General features: G+C 39.5%; 4 protein-coding genes across 4 annotated transcripts; 2 read left to right on the top strand and 2 right to left on the bottom strand.

Annotated features, from left to right (window-relative positions):
- The first annotated feature begins 1,936 nt into the window (after positions 1 to 1,936).
- On the top strand, positions 1,937 to 4,462 carry LOC5504690. The gene is made up of 5 exons (XM_001625531.3): positions 1,937 to 2,090; positions 2,371 to 2,469; positions 3,030 to 3,224; positions 3,593 to 3,691; positions 4,293 to 4,462. Exons 1-5 carry the CDS (start codon positions 2,016 to 2,018, stop codon positions 4,404 to 4,406), a joined length of 582 nt encoding a protein of 193 aa, XP_001625581.2. The 5' UTR covers positions 1,937 to 2,015; the 3' UTR covers positions 4,407 to 4,462.
- Positions 4,463 to 5,449: 987 nt separating this feature from the next.
- LOC5504691 (phospholipid phosphatase 1) lies at positions 5,450 to 7,220 on the bottom strand. Its single transcript, XM_001625540.3, has 2 exons — positions 6,545 to 7,220; positions 5,450 to 5,874 (listed from the first exon to the last, which is right to left on the bottom strand). Exons 1-2 carry the CDS (start codon positions 7,197 to 7,199, stop codon positions 5,591 to 5,593), a joined length of 939 nt encoding a protein of 312 aa, XP_001625590.2. The 5' UTR covers positions 7,200 to 7,220; the 3' UTR covers positions 5,450 to 5,590.
- Positions 7,221 to 9,416: 2,196 nt separating this feature from the next.
- On the bottom strand, positions 9,417 to 11,312 carry LOC5504708 (phospholipid phosphatase 1). Its single transcript, XM_001625541.3, has 2 exons — positions 10,559 to 11,312; positions 9,417 to 10,050 (listed from the first exon to the last, which is right to left on the bottom strand). Exons 1-2 carry the CDS (start codon positions 11,214 to 11,216, stop codon positions 9,767 to 9,769), a joined length of 942 nt encoding a protein of 313 aa, XP_001625591.3. The 5' UTR covers positions 11,217 to 11,312; the 3' UTR covers positions 9,417 to 9,766.
- A 208-nt stretch (positions 11,313 to 11,520) lies between these two features.
- On the top strand, positions 11,521 to 13,808 carry LOC5504697 (outer envelope pore protein 16-4, chloroplastic). Its single transcript, XM_001625532.3, has 4 exons — positions 11,521 to 11,715; positions 12,567 to 12,674; positions 13,222 to 13,341; positions 13,594 to 13,808. The coding sequence occupies exons 1-4, from the start codon at positions 11,622 to 11,624 to the stop codon at positions 13,707 to 13,709; spliced, it is 438 nt and encodes a 145-aa protein (XP_001625582.2). The 5' UTR covers positions 11,521 to 11,621; the 3' UTR covers positions 13,710 to 13,808.
- The last annotated feature ends 1,664 nt before the right edge of the window (positions 13,809 to 15,472 follow it).

The raw sequence follows: 15,472 nt of genomic DNA, 5'->3' as shown, positions 1-15,472 counted from the left end.
TTATAAGCCTATAAGACAATATGTGTTACCAAGAGAGCATAAGATATCCTATGCTCTTTCGGTGTAAGTAGTGCAAGTAAGTAGTGCAAATGTATTTCAAATAGGTGTGTCTGATAAAGATCAAATTTAAATCTTTTTTATTACTTCCACATTAGATGATACATTTTTTTGCGAGTTTTTTCTATAGTTGGCGAACTCTGGAAGTCAATGCCCATATTAGGCAGGAGACAAGCGTTGCCTGATGGGAATCTTGCTGCCTAGGATGGGGATGGTGATTGTCACGCGGCATTCTAGTTCGTCCTGGCATACGCATTTGTGCTTGCTCTGTAGAAAAACAATACAGCCCAATGGTCACAATTAACGTCACGCAATACGCTTATTATAGCTGTGACATAGTAGAGCGAATATTATGGAATAGGTGACATGCTCTAAGAAATCACGTGACTTTTTTGGTGGCAAGCTCGCGCGCGCTCCGACTTTTCATAGCCGTACCAGGCCTCGAATTATTGGGGGTGCACGATAAAGAGACAGTAAGAAAACAATGGGGGGCACAGTCACGCCCCTACTGGTCATTTCCTTATTATTTTTAAAAACATTAGGGGGGTTCCCCCAGTGCTGAGGCCCTGACTATTCGAGTGGTACAATGAAGACTTGTGGTAGCTCCACGGTTTGTGTTTTCAGGTAGTAACTGGTGGTTGTAATTGTTGTTAAAATGCTACTCATGCTTATACATAATGAACGCGAGATAAACACACGATATACAATAGGAAAGATCCTGCTTGTGATAATTCTGGTTAAAAACAAGACGCACACCATTAAAAACTAAAAAAATATTGGATTTTATGATTGGAACCTTTCAAAATGTACAATTTGATTATTGAAAGTAGCACGCTTTACCACGTGTATAAACTTGTAGAATGCGCTATTTTCGTAAAGTTTTAGAAATCATATATCTGAATAATATCTTGTTCAATGAAATTCCCAGGAACTTTAAACAATTCTATCCTGCTCTTAACTGTTTGTTATACCCTTGTATTACGCAAGAAACGAAGTAATTTGCGTGGTAACCAAAAACTAACACACCTTTAAGAGAATAGTGTCCACTTATCCATATTGATACACATAATTTACATCGAAAACCCATCAAACCTATTTCTCTTATTAAAATAGATTGTAACGTATGCAATATTTCTTTTATTTTCTCTTCTTTCTTACACTTTTTTAAACTACCTTCCGTGTTAGAATCGCATAGAATTTATGAAGAAAAATAAAAGAATGATTGTGATGATGATAGTAACAAGTTGTCCAGGAAGGTCCAGTACAAGGGAGACAGCCTCCCATCCAAGGAATAAATGCTGATATTCCTCTTCTTTATATGTGTGAGACAATACGAAGTGAAATTGAACAACCTAGAAATGAAAAAAGAAACTCCGCTTTGTATGTGGTGAAACTAATTCAATAAACCTTGTGTGCATATATTAGGGGCGGATCTAGCTTTATGGCAAGGTGGTCATTATCCACCTTCGTAACGATTTTGGAATGAACAGACACAATGAAAACAATAGAAAAGGGGGGGTAAACCCCCTACACCCCCCCCCCACCTCATTGATTAATTACTCTATATTTTTTAGCTTCTGTGTCCATTTTTGCTACTAGAAACCATGGGTTATGCTTTACACTATACCTAGCAGGATATTATTTGAGCCATCTATGATAACTGAAAAAACATACACAGCCAAGGTTATTATTTCTTTTATTCAAGTATGTTAAAATGATGACAAGTAGATTCGTAGTTGATGATAACATTTTGTTCTTGAAGCTTTTCAACTTCTCGTGCAAAGTTAACATGGCCAAATTTTCAAGTTCTCTCTCGTGAGTACAGTTTGTTCTGCTGCCGTTACTCTTGTAAACCAGATGACGCCATTTCCACGCGGATGGAATAAAAGGGCCCGAGATGCCGTGGGTAGACACATCGCCTTTTGTCGCACTCTTCTTCTCGTTTTGAGACAATCATCATGAAGTTTTTACTCGTCGCGTTTTGTATGGTGGCAGCGGTAGCGGCTTCTCGTCAGCGTCGGTTCCTTATCAACGTGAGATTTTCTTAGTCTTCTTTTTATATTTGTTTATTGTCTTTATAAGCATCCAAAAAGCTTATAACCGATTTCGTTGTGCTGTAGTCAGGTAGTGCTGTGATGTTTTTTTCCTGGACTTTTTATAGAAAAATGTAGAACTGGAGACTACTAAGAAGAAAGAAGCATTTTTTTTGTACTTCCGGATAGGCATCTAATGCTGGACGTCTAAATGTTGAGTTGGGATTTTTCCACCACACATTGTGTTCATGTATCCACGGTGTGTTTTTTTGTCGTTTAGCGTTGCTCTTCAGAGGCAGAATGTGGCCCAAACAAGTGCTGCCTGTTTAACAGGATCTGCTCCCCCAAGCTGCCCCAGTACTCAACCTGCCATTTGTCGGTAAGGGAGGGGTGGTTAAGGGGAATATGATATCCTCTCTTACAAGCTGCCCCAGTACTCAACCTGCCATTTGTCGGTAAGGGAGGGGTGGTTAAGGGGAATATGATATCCTCTCTTACAAGCTGCCCCAGTACTCAACCTGCCACTTGTCAGTAAGGGAGGGGTGGGTAAGGGGAATATGGTATCCTCTCTTACAAGCTGCACCAGTACTCAACCTGCCATTTGTCGGTAAGGGAGGGGTGGGTAAGGGGAATATATACTTAAAACCATTTTCACATACTGCCTTAGTACCCACTATCATCTGTCGGTAAGGGAGGGGAGAGCGAGGGAATATAAAACCTCTCTAACATTCTGACCCAGAACCCCATTCTGACCCAGAACCCCCATTTGTCTCAAAAGGGAGGGGAGAGTTGGGCGTGATATCATGTTCTCTTCCACAAGTTGCGCAATAGATTGAACCTACTGCCGGTGAATGCGGTTTCTTTGTGGGGAAAAGAGCATGTAGAAGTCTTGTCAGATGTCTGTGATCTAACTCTAACTTGCATTTCTCCTGTCGTCAGGGCATCACCCAGTGCAGCTGTGCGGACGGTCTCGAGTGTCGCGTCACCAAGGAATTCACGGTGCTCGGACAGAAGCTCAGCCTGCGCCAGTGCATGCCGGTCGCACAGAAACGCGAAGTCGAGCAAATTGAAGACGAGGATCTGAAGGAAATGATGCGACAACAAGACGACAACGACAAGAGGTTCTTGATCGACGTAAGTCTCAGAGATTTTTTCAGTAATCCTAGGCCCAGAAAAACAGTCTACTAAAATTGCATCCACAATCACTGAGTAAGGTTATATGAAATAGATTAAAGACAATTACCCGATGTGACAACAGCACACCAAGATAGTCTTGATAATTTTTTTTTCAGCTAATCATCAGTGATGGTGAACGTGTAAGCTATCTGTTTTCTATGAATGATAAATTGTTTTGGGTTAATTATCCTCTTATAGCAAGTTCAGAAAAAAAGTATACTAACATGCACTGATTAATTAAGCGGTACATTAAAGATGGTTTCCTAGCTATTTTGACTTTCGTGTATCTATAAGCCCGCTCACTGTATTTTGACGTATATATTCAGCGTTGTACGAGCGAGTCAGACTGCGGGCAAAACAGATGCTGCGTGTTCAACAAGATCTGCATGAAGAAGATCCCTAAGGACATGACATGTTATCTCACGGTACGAACCTACCATCAATAGAAGACTTGCAGTAAGAAATCACCTGACGTTTTGAGTGACCACCTCAAGCCAAATAAACACAGGCTACATCCGTCATGCCAAAGACCGACGAATAAAAATGGAAATTTCGCAATTAAAATTCGCCCTTTCTAGCTTTCTAGCTGATGCGTAAGCGCTGAAAAGTTGCTTTGTTGTTGAAATTTTTTGCCATCAAAAGCAGGGCCGTAGCAGGGGGGGGGGACTAGGGGCACCCCCAAAAATATTTTTTTACAAAAATCATAAGGAAATGACCAGTAGGGGCGTGGCTGTGCCCCCCATTGTTTTTTTGATGTTTTTGTATCGTGCACCCTTAATAATTCGAGGCCTGCTACGGCTATGAAAAGCCGGAGCGCGCGCGCGAGATTGTCACCAAAAAAGTCACGTGATTTCTTAGCGCATGTCACCTATTCCATAACATTCGCTCTACTTTGTCACGGCTATAATAAGCGTATTGCGTGATTGTGACCATCGGCTATAATAAGAGTATTGCGTGATTGTGACCATCGGCTATAATAATAGTATTGCGTAATTGTGACCATTGGGCTGTATTATTTCTCTACAGAGCAAGCACAAATGCGGATGCCAGGACGGACTCGAATGCCGCGTGACAACCAGCATCACCATCCCCATCTTAGGCAGCAAGATTCCCATCAGGCAATGCGTGTCACCTGCCTAATATGGGCATGGACCCATTGACCCTTTAAAGCCCGTCAACTATAGTAAAACTCGCAAGAAAATGTAATCTAATGTGAAAGTAAAAAAAAAAAATTCAATTATTTTTATCTTACATCCATATCGAACACACCTATTTGAAATAAGGTTGCACTACATAACAGCAAGAAAGCATAGGATATCTTATGCTCTCTTGCTAACACATGTTGCCTCGAAGGCTTAAAAACGGTTATACTTTATCATCTTTTTGTGCCTACGAACACCAGTTTTCAGGGGCCAAAATAGTCGTTTTTATGATACCCATGATGCAAGGCGGTTTACGACACAGATTTACATGATGCAACCATGAAATGGTTGTATAAACGTGCTTTTATAGCAGTCGTGGAAAATGTTTTTTTGTTCTTGTCGCAAACATTTTATATTTACAGGTTGAATACAACCTTTAAATATAAACCTTGTTACATTCAAATTATAAGTTTCTACTATTATTATAGGTTAGTCGACTTTTGTTTTTCTGCAAACGATCCGGTCATCCTATACACTCCCCTACTAGCTATAAGCTACTAGCAATATCTGAATCAAATGTAGCCAATAAACCGCTATTGAAACGTCTTGCAGTTTGCACCTACCTATGAGCCCTTGATGAAATATATAGCAGGATGTCTTTTAAAAAGAATTTGACTCGTAGAAAACTTCTGTCCAAAACGAGAAGCCTGCTCCCACCCCTTCCCCCTGAGTCTGCCACTAGCAGTTGATTCCTAGAGTCGAGGATATTACCTGGGAATCATGGTACACGACCCTAAAAGGCGGCTAAATTATCCTTCGGTACATTGCAGGGACGAGGCAATTTTGGTTGAACTTGGTTGTACGCAACCCACCCTATCCCTCATAGGATATCTATCTTCGTGCACTCCTCCTCAGGAAATCTTTCTTGCGCACCTGATAAAAACTTAATAGGGTGAAGATTCCTTGATTATTAAAACTTTTTCCCAAGCGTAGCCTGGAGCCAAAATAGATTACTCTATTTCTAACAAGGAGAGGAGTCTGTTCTGGATATAGCTTTTTATTCTCATGCTAAATGCATTAATTTTTATTCACTACAATTCAAGTTTAAGCTGCTACTGATCATAAAGGCATGGCTCACTCTCAATATCATTGAAAGGTACGTCTTCTGCAAGATCAAAATACTTAGACACAATTTTTCACAGACTTTTTACAACCTTTTTGAGTCATTCTCTCTATATCTTTAAACCATTTGATGTGGAACCAAACAACTCCATATGCAATAGTTGTACCTAGTGCTAGCCCAGCAAACACGTCACTCCAATGGTGTTTATAATCACTGATCCGCGACAGTCCACAGAGAATACCAAGAATAAGAGGAATGAGCTGAAGAAGTGGCTTCAACAGGTAGCTCTGAGGTATGTCAACCCTAGCCTGGATATACAGGACGAGGAAGCACATAGTGTAGGCTAAAAAGAAAGGAATTTATACCACTATTAATAAGTCAGTAATTTCAAGCAGACATTTTATGGAGGAAAGAAGTGTATCAGATTGATTATATTTTTAGATTAGATTAGAAAAATTTTAGTTTCATATATCATTCACGACATTTTTTATGTATCATCATGTTTCACTATGGATTAGCATTACTTATTAGACATTACTTGTCCAGGCATATCCCTTAGCCCTAATGTTGTTCGGGTGATAAAATCCGAATTTACAAGCTACGCACATATGCATTGGTGTACAGGGTTCCAATTGGCACAAAATCCCACTAGACCTTCATTAAATACTATGCATAATCATTATCTTGTTTTTATTAGCCTCACTCTAAAAGTGTCGGTGGAAATTCGACTATCATAGCCCCCACCCTCCCTCCCTATATACACACAATTGTTTCCAGCTATTGTAAATCATTCATATAAAACAGACCTCTATTTTCCGAAAGCATTTTCCCACTTGCGATAAGAATGTGGAATGGCCTTCCTGTTGGTACTATCACTCAGCCCACTTTGACAGTTTACTGACATTTATCTAGCTATAAAATTTGTATTTTAGTTATTTTATACCTTATTGGCTATGCCAATGTGAAGTAAAGCATTATACCTTAACATGAACTTTTTCATCTACAAATCTCACCAGCAAAGGACGAATGCCCTGATGGGAAAGATAGTCGTGCTTGTCTGATGATCGCTGGGTCGCCAGTACACACCACTGAAGTAATGAACTCTGTTGTACAGTTAAACAGGCTGGTATCAGGTTTGCACACAGTGAGAAAGTGCGGCCTCAGTCTGCCAACCGAGTATTTACCAACATCAGTCAGTAGAGTATTCACAGCCGCCCCGAAAAGGAACACAACTACTATCTTAGCAAACCTCAGAAAAACTGGATGTAACTTCACCGATCCTACATAATATATCTGGTGCTTGTCTCTTTCTTTTGGAGTTTCTTCACTAAACCGCAAAGTTTCAACCAGGATGAACGAAGCGACTGGTAGAAGTAACCCCACAAGTGTTGCCACGTAATTCTTCACAGTGCTGTCTTTATACGGCTTGTTGATGGTTTCATCGTTACAGTAGAAACCGCGATGATAGGGTTGTCCTTTGAACAATAGAGCTAAGATCGTGATTGATAGCACAGCGATAATCAACGTATCGATAACAGGCCAGAGTAGAGAAATCTTTTCTTGGTCGTTCTTCGAGTTTTCACTTCTGGAAGATGCTGGCTGGTGAACGACAACCTCAGTAAGGACATCACGAGAGTTTGTGCCTTGTTGAGGCTCACTGCACGTCATTATTGTCGTGAACCTTATGAACTTTGGACTGGAATCTAAGAACACAAGAGTAGTGTGAGGGGGGGGGGGGGGGGGGGGGGGGGACTCTCCAGAAAAGTAGACGGGGGTGCTCGACCTATCTTTTAGGGTATAAAATTCTTACCAACTGCTATCTCTTAGGGGGTGTTTTAGGTTTTTTCCGATTCTCCGATTCTGCTATATTTTAGGGGTTTTCACGCCCGGGTAGGAGAATTTTTCCGATTTTGGTTTTGATAAAAAAAATTGGTTTCAAGACCGCAATATAAAATTCAGGAAAACTGAAACTTTTCGAACACACCCAATGCTATCTCTTAGGGGTAAGAATTGTTGTTGACCACGCCCTTAGTGCTATCTCTTAGGGTTAAAATAGATTTTGCTGTCGAGCACTGTCTGTTTTTCTCCAAGCCCCCCCCCCTAACAAGTCTAACAAGGTCTCATATCCTCAACTGTATTAAAACAAAGTAAAGAGGTGGCAAGTATTTGGCAAAAGAATATATCTTGTTTTTTTTGTTTTTTTTTTAACGAGCATTTGAGACCGCCAGGCACTTGAGAGTTAACTTTGCAAGCATTTCAAAAATTTGGGGACCAATTTCTGTCCCTTTAAAAACACTTAGAGATTAGAAAAATAAAATGAATGGCGCGGGCAATGCATCCACAAACCCTTGGCATTTAAAATATAAGCTTAGTAGGAATACCTTATACATGCCATACCTCATTTACCTCAATGTCTTTTCAGCTTCGTCTTCAAGGAAGAGCAAAAGGCCGAAAAAATGACAACGTCTTCTCTCTTCCACCGTTTGCCGTTTGAGTTTGGCTTTAAATAACACAGTTATTAATTCTTCCTACATTGACCTGCGCCTGTTAAGTGCTACTTACTCCCCCGCTGTCTCGATTCCGCTTTGATCTTATTGCGTATGGAAGTATATTCTGAACAAATTGGGGAGTTTAAAAGCTGTTAGACATAATAGCGTAAAGCCTTTCTTAACCATTCGAGCATATTCAATGACCTTATTCTCACTGGAGAAACCTATACATCCTCTGTATTGTATTTAACTATGTTAAAAATGTATGTTTTGAAAAGATGGCCACGTTACAAGTGGCCACTGTTGCTGTGAAACACTTTTTTAGTTGTATAAAACAGTTTAATTTATTTTTCAATGAGCTATCAAAACATCCAAAGCCTTTCGGCATCCTCTAAAAGATTAAATTAATTAAAATTGGAGAAAAAATTCCACCCCCACAGTAAATGAAATAACTTTTGGCAGTAGGCTGTTTAGCTGGAATAAAAAATGTTTGCCTAAAATAATAAATCGAACAAATCCGAACAAAATGACAGACGAACTCGCGCTTGGCCACAGGTAGCCCAAGCTCCGTATTTGTGCCTATTGATCTACGGTAAACATTTTACAAAACACAGAAAAAAAATGTTATCCTGAACATTGTTTGAATCGGGATTCTTCAAAAACACCAAAGACGCCTTAATATGGCCAGACAACAGGCAAAACATGAACATAATACTAAACTACAGTTTTCTTTTCAGTAAGTATTATTTTATTTTTCACTTTTTTTGTCTTTCGTAAAATGTCTACCGTAAGATAAATAGGCACAAATACGAAGCTTGGGCTACCTGTGGATTGGCTCGGCAATCGAACAAAATCAAACAAAAGCAATGACGTCACTTAAACTGCTCTCCCCCGCTGTGTCTATTCCGTTGTGATCATATTGCGAATGAAGAGATATTCTGAACAATTTGGGAATTTTTAAAGCAGATGGTATTGTTTTTTAATAGCTATATGACGTGAAGCCGGCCGTCAACAGCTAAACATGAATCATGAACACTGGCAACCGTCCATCACCTGACCACTAGTGTCAGCCAATGAGAATGCAGGTTTTGTAATAGACCACCATACTATATTATTTTCACTTTTTGCACCTTTAGGAACTTAAATAAATCATCTCCTAGTTTTTGCTATCTTTTATTACCCTAGACCAGTCTTGTCTTTCAAGTTTCCACTAGATTGAGAGCCACTGGTGAAACATAACTTGTATATCCCAACTAAGTTTATTTTATGGATAAGAGTATGAAGATATAACTCCAAAATAATTATTTGAGTGAATTCGTATGTCTTTATAAATTCTTCACTGACGCGGATGGGAAGCCTGTGGTTATTGGAAATAACAAGTAATAATAACAATAAATTAACAATTGTATGATTTATTAGTGGTTAAAATATTGTTCGTTATTATCGAGGGAGATTCCACTAAACAACATAAGATTATAAAATGACTCACTCTCAATATCATCTATGTATAAGGTAAGGTAAGGTATATCACTCTGCCTTATTGAAGTTTGAAAACTGAATTACATAATATCTGAAACTATTTACTAGTGCACAAATTACCAAAATGACAGAATAGTATATGCAGACAAGGTCCTCAGCAGGTATATATCTTCTACAGAATGAAAAACTCGTTTTTCAGTCCTTGAAAAACAACCGGCTAACCATGTTCAATTAATGATTATATTCTGGAAATATTATTTCAAATATTCAGACACAATCTTTCACAGACTTTTTACAGCCTCTTTGAGTCATTTTCTCTATATCTTTAAACCATTTGATGTGGAACCAAACAACTCCATATGCAATAGTTGTACCAAGGGCTAGCCCAGCAAATACGTCACTCCAATGGTGTTTATAATCACTGATCCGCGACAGTCCACAGAGAATACCAAGAATAAGAGGAATGAGCTGAAGAAGTGGCTTCAACAGGTAGCTCTGAGGTATGTCAACCCTAGCCTGGATATACAGGATGAGGAAGCACATAGTGTAGGCTAAAAAGAAAGGAATTAATACCACTATTAATAAGTCAGCAAGTTCAAGCAAGTTCTTACAGAGTGGATAAATGTATGAAACATGGAATCATAACAATGAATTCTAGTTTTTGTGCAGTTCTTCATAACACATATAAAATTAAGATTGTAGCTTATGAGGGTCGACTACAAAAAGGGGGCTGCTGGGGGTGGGTGTGTTGCCGTTTTTGTATGCGGTTGGAAACTAAAATCTTCCTTTGAGATTCTGCTTTTCAAACTGTGGTAATATAGAAGAAAAATTAACTGTGGTGTTGCAGTGTTATTTTGAATTTTAAATTTTGTCTTAGACTTCCAGTATATGGGAAACTCTGCTTTTCGCATGGCATGAGATATTTCAAGTGTGTGGCGATACGGTATTTACTTCAGTTTATGCTCTAAACCTTTTGATTACAGAATGGACTATCACTGCACCCCTCCCCTTCCAACACTCAATTTTCCTGCTTTTTCGACACTGCTCTAAACATCTCACCAGCAAATGATGAATGACCAGATGGGAAAGATAGTCGTGCTTGTCTGATGATCGCTGGGTCGCCAGTACACACCACTGAAGTAATGAACTCTGTTGTACAGTTAAACAGGCTGGTATCAGGTTTGCACACAGTGAGAAAGTGCGGCCTCAGTCTGCCAACCGAGTATTTACCAACATCAGTCAGTAGAGTATTCACAGCCGCCCCGAAAAGGAACACAACTACTATCTTAGCAAACCTCATAAAAACTGGATGTAACTTCACCGATCCGACATAATAGATCTGGTGCATGGCTCTTTCTTTTGGAGTTTCTTCACGAAATCGCAAAGTTTCAACCAGGATGAACGAAGCACCTGGTAGAAGTAACCCCACAAGTGTTGCCACGTAATTCTTCACAGTGCTGTCTTTATACGGCTTGTTGATGGTTTCATCGTTACAGTAGAAACCGCGATGATAGGGTTGTCCTTTGAGAAACAGAGCTAGGATCGGGATTGATAGCGCGGCGATAATCAACGTATCGATAACAGGCCAGAGTAGTGAAATCTTTGCTCGATTGTATTTTGAGTCGAAACTTGTGTAGGATGCTGGATGGTCCTCAACAACGTCATTAAGAGCGACATCACGAGAATTTGTGTCGATTTGAGGCTCGGTACACGCCATAATATAGTTAGAAAGGGTATAAAAATGCGTCAGAGAGAGATGTGATCTGAGAGGAGAGGTGATCTTTATTTGGAGCAATAGTGAACACCCTCTTACCACAGGGGCCCCAATTAGAAAAGTATGTGAATTTTTTGCTGTTACATTAAAAGCCCTCTGTTGGCAACATAAGAACAAGTCCTTTTCTTTTCTTTTATTTTATTTTCTCCCATCCGCTGTTTCATCACACTGTAAATTAAAATTTCTAGAAGTGGAAAAAACTTTAAAATTACTTGGGTAGCCTGTGTTATGACCACCATCTTTGAAGAGTATTCCTGGGACAGAGAGAGGGCAGCCATTTTGGATCTGGTGTTGTGATTTGCTGTGTGGATTTTCAACAAAATTCATGACAGTTTAAACCTTGACAACATGATTAAACAAAGCGATCTACACGTAGAAGAATTGGATGGCCACAACTGTTTGGGAAGAACGATGAGTTTGGGTGTAAAAGGGGCCATTGTTGGTGAGTTGTCTTTCTCCATCCCTTACTTTTTGGTGAGGCCTGCGGATCATCTTAGACCTTTTCCTTGGTAGTCGATTATTTGGTACTCAACTTTCTAGCTGCAAAGTTTATAGATAAATTACATCTAGCATTCAACTAGTTTACTCTATGTTATACAAGGGCGGCGATAGTAGTCACTCGTAATATAACCAAGTGTGAATTCTCTTGATTCTCCAGATTACTACTTTAACAACTTCACTTTAAAAAAAAAATCTACTATTTTGGCATCCAAAGCGAGAAAGGGGTTCATATAACTCCAGCATCCAAACCTGACTATCCGCCTGCTTGCTAATAAATCATAAATATGGGATCAATTATGAAAAAAGATTGTTTAAATAGTTGTATAATTCACATGTTTTAGTGTATTTAAGGCACTCGTACCTATTATCGGCCACTTTACAGTAGGTTTACGCTAAAATATCTCGCGAACAAAACAAATTCGTTGCCCATAATTTGCAACGAAGATTCTTTAACTATTTGCCATGAGTATTTTACAAAAATATTTTCAATTTACCGGTTTGTTTAGAAAGGTTACGATAATTGTAGAGAGTGTTCGACTTTCCTATTATTCACCACCCTTACCTATTATCGGCCAGACACATCCTATTATCGGCTACTCTCTATTAATTTTTAAAATTTTATTTCATAGAAATGTAAAATCCCATGAACAGCCCATTTTAACTCCAGATGTTAATGTACTACAAACTAAGAGTCACAAGATATCATTGTAACACACTGTGAGACGGGGATACCTGTGGTCTTAATGTAACTAGACTGTTTACATTTAGCTTGACTGTTTTTGTATGTCATAGGTGCACTATATGGGTCTGCAGCAGCTGCCCTCACTCCACCCAAACCAGCGCCAACACCTCTCATTCTTCAGGCACTGACCATAGTCAAGAACAGTACCCTTCTTGTTGGTATGCGGCATAATGTTTAGTTTATAGAGACATGTTATGTGTTCAGTTTATAGAGACAGAAGATGGTAAAGGAAAACCAAACCAGAGTCAAAATATGCCAATGTTTAAAGTGAAAGAATGGAGTTACACATTTAATAACAAATAAAATAAACAAGGCGCAATACATAGTTCATAGTTCAGGATACAGTACACAGTCAACTCTCTCATAAATGGGCACTTCCTGGAGTAGAATACTAGAGTCGAATTTCTTTGCGAATCAAAGAAAGTGTTCTCTTACAGTTCATATTATTATCACAAAATATTTATGTACCGTTTTACACAGTTAAAAGCCTGCAAATAGCAGTGTTGAGGGGGGATGTGATTATTTTCTGCAATTTTTGGTGTATTGTGCTTATCAAAGAGAATACTGTAAACAAAGATTCTGAACATAGGTATCTTCAGACTGGATGCAAAACAGGGATTTGCAAATGTGTCTGTAGAGTTTATGTGTGTTGGGGATTGCCTACACGTTTGACCTGTTTGTTCAAAGTGATCTGCTTGTTGGCAGGGGGGGCTGCATCCCTGTTTGCTGGTACAACTTGTGCAATGGCCGCCATTCGTGGGAAAGATGACTACAAGAACTGGGCTGCTGGTGGTGCAGCAAGCGGGGCATTGATAGGAATTAGCCGTAAGTTCTTCTACCTTTTCACATTCACTGTATGTATCACTACCAGGGGAATATCTAGGGGTGGGCCAAGTGGGCGCCGGCCCCCCTATTTTCGGATATTTGTCTTAAAAATAACAACTAATATAAGTAAACCCAATGAAAAACAATGAATCTGTCCTCCCGTTTTTGAAACCCTTCGGTCGGCCTCCCGTTACTGGAACCTTGACTACAATATACATTGGCTAAATAACATTATGTTGTTTTGTTTTAAAGGGAAAAGCTGGGCCCTTGGTTCTGGGGCTGCTGTTGCTCTTGCAGCAGCTGCTGCCGCGGCTAAATACACAGGGGCCTACAAACACCCCTTCCGCGAAGACAGAATCTATGTTTGAGAACTTTCTAAGCTTGTGTAAATTTGATAATAATATGGAGCTCCAGAATTTGTCATATTGTGTTTATTGAGTAAACTGTAAAAAGTCATACCACTCCTATTTGACTATGTCTCTTGTCTTTGGATCTGTGCTTTGTTGATGATTAGGGATGTGATGGGGGTGTGTAGTAAGGGCGAGAGGCCGGTAAATTTAGATTTTATATATTTATAAATGTGGATAACTAATAACAAGAGAAAACACTTTGTCATGATCAACAGCACCTATATTTCGGCTGTGTACAAAAGCCGTCCTTATGGTGACCTGAAGAAGACTGTTGTACACAGCCGAAATATAGGTGCTGTTGATCATAACAATAAGTGTTTTCTCTTGTTGTTAGTTTAATTGTATCGAGAATCTATGTTTTGACAACACAAAAAGATGCTTGTGATTTATTTATAAATTTGGAGATACCTCCAAGGTGATATTGGGGGGGGGGGGGGAGGGGCTATGTGCCCAACCCTGGCTACACCAAGACAACCAACCCAAGCTCCATACGTCTGTCCCGACACGGACAAGCTAAACTTTGTCGTGACTGCAGTAAATATTCGCAATCAAAAACACTTAGAAGATCCTGTGGATCTGACTTCGGATATTTGGATTTTGTCTAGTATTCAGACCTCCAAAGAAAATAGCAATGGAGGCTGCAAAGAATATTTTCTCAATGCTGTTGACTGCTGTTGGACTTTATGATTGTATTATTCACTACGACGGTAAAGTGAATAAAATGCATGTACACACCATATAATCCACGACCAGGCTACTAGGAGCTTAAAATCGAGATACAGTATACTAATAGTCTAAAGATTATTTTGAACTTGTTTTTTCACGTCTTCCAATGCGCTTCCAACATCATTAATTGCTACCTCATAGTCGGTTTGTAGTTTGTTCGCCACGGAGGCCATCTGTGAGGCGACATTGCTTATCGTAGCGAGCGCTTCTGCTGCCTTCCCCGTTTGCCGGTCAAAGATGTTTTGATGAACGCTTTCTAGTTCTTGTTGTACGATCTGCAATGTGGTCTTTAAGTCTTGTATGATAACATTGTTTTTGTTCGCAAGTCTTGACAGGTTTTCCTGTATAGCTACCATCTTATTCCATTCTGATTTGCCTGCAAGAGTGAAAGCTAAACGAATGTTTTCAAGATTTGTCATTTCATTAGCTGATTCACTCGAACTTGTCGTGTTTTTAGACGATGTCGGTCCAGAGAATCACGGCTGTTTATCAGAACCCAGTAGACTATATGCATATTTACATACTGTAAACAATGAAATAGGGAAAGTCCCTCTTAAAGAATGTCGATCACCCACCCCTTTGTTATTGTTTATCATTGAAAATACAGCTGTTAATTCGCAAGGAAACTTTAACATAACAAACTACGAATGATTTCGGATATGTTATTGACGATATTTGATTGAAACTATCTTGGTTACTCGCTTGAATACGCCGATGGAAATGGCTGCTTTGTGTGACTCGCCATTGAGCTGGAGCATGATCAGGATGATGTCACGGTGGGAGATTTCCACGAAGCGGAAATAAAAGTTCTAAAACAATAGGGACAAAACCCTTCCACAGCGGGGGACAATGACGTGTTTACTAAAATATGTTGCCTCAAAAGCCGTGATTCAAGTTACAGCCAATTTTATTTGGGGCTTTTGTTGCATGGATCCATCCCTAAGAATATGACACTTATCAAATGTCACACGGGCTGGAAACCAGTCCACTCAAAT

The sequence above is a fragment of the Nematostella vectensis genome, chromosome 1 (genome assembly GCF_932526225.1).
Source record: "Nematostella vectensis chromosome 1, jaNemVect1.1, whole genome shotgun sequence".
In the NCBI taxonomy this organism is placed as follows: domain Eukaryota; kingdom Metazoa; phylum Cnidaria; class Anthozoa; order Actiniaria; family Edwardsiidae; genus Nematostella; species Nematostella vectensis.
This window is presented reverse-complemented; position numbering and strand designations above follow the sequence as displayed.

Coding starts and splice junctions, on each gene's coding strand:
- LOC5504691 (XM_001625540.3), bottom strand. CDS start 7,199: ATGACGTGCAGTGAGCCTCAACAAGGCACAAACTCTCGTGATGTCCTT. Junction 5,875..6,544: donor AGGGCATTCGTCCTTTGCTG/GTGAGATTTGTA, acceptor CTTTCTTTTTAG/CCTACACTATGTGCTTCCTC.
- LOC5504690 (XM_001625531.3), top strand. CDS start 2,016: ATGAAGTTTTTACTCGTCGCGTTTTGTATGGTGGCAGCGGTAGCGGCT. Junction 2,470..3,029: donor ACTCAACCTGCCATTTGTCG/GTAAGGGAGGGG, acceptor TCCTGTCGTCAG/GGCATCACCCAGTGCAGCTG. Junction 3,225..3,592: donor ACAAGAGGTTCTTGATCGAC/GTAAGTCTCAGA, acceptor GTATATATTCAG/CGTTGTACGAGCGAGTCAGA.
- LOC5504697 (XM_001625532.3), top strand. CDS start 11,622: ATGATTAAACAAAGCGATCTACACGTAGAAGAATTGGATGGCCACAAC. Junction 11,716..12,566: donor TGTAAAAGGGGCCATTGTTG/GTGAGTTGTCTT, acceptor TGTATGTCATAG/GTGCACTATATGGGTCTGCA. Junction 13,342..13,593: donor GGCATTGATAGGAATTAGCC/GTAAGTTCTTCT, acceptor TTTGTTTTAAAG/GGAAAAGCTGGGCCCTTGGT.
- LOC5504708 (XM_001625541.3), bottom strand. CDS start 11,216: ATGGCGTGTACCGAGCCTCAAATCGACACAAATTCTCGTGATGTCGCT. Junction 10,051..10,558: donor TGGTCATTCATCATTTGCTG/GTGAGATGTTTA, acceptor CTTTCTTTTTAG/CCTACACTATGTGCTTCCTC.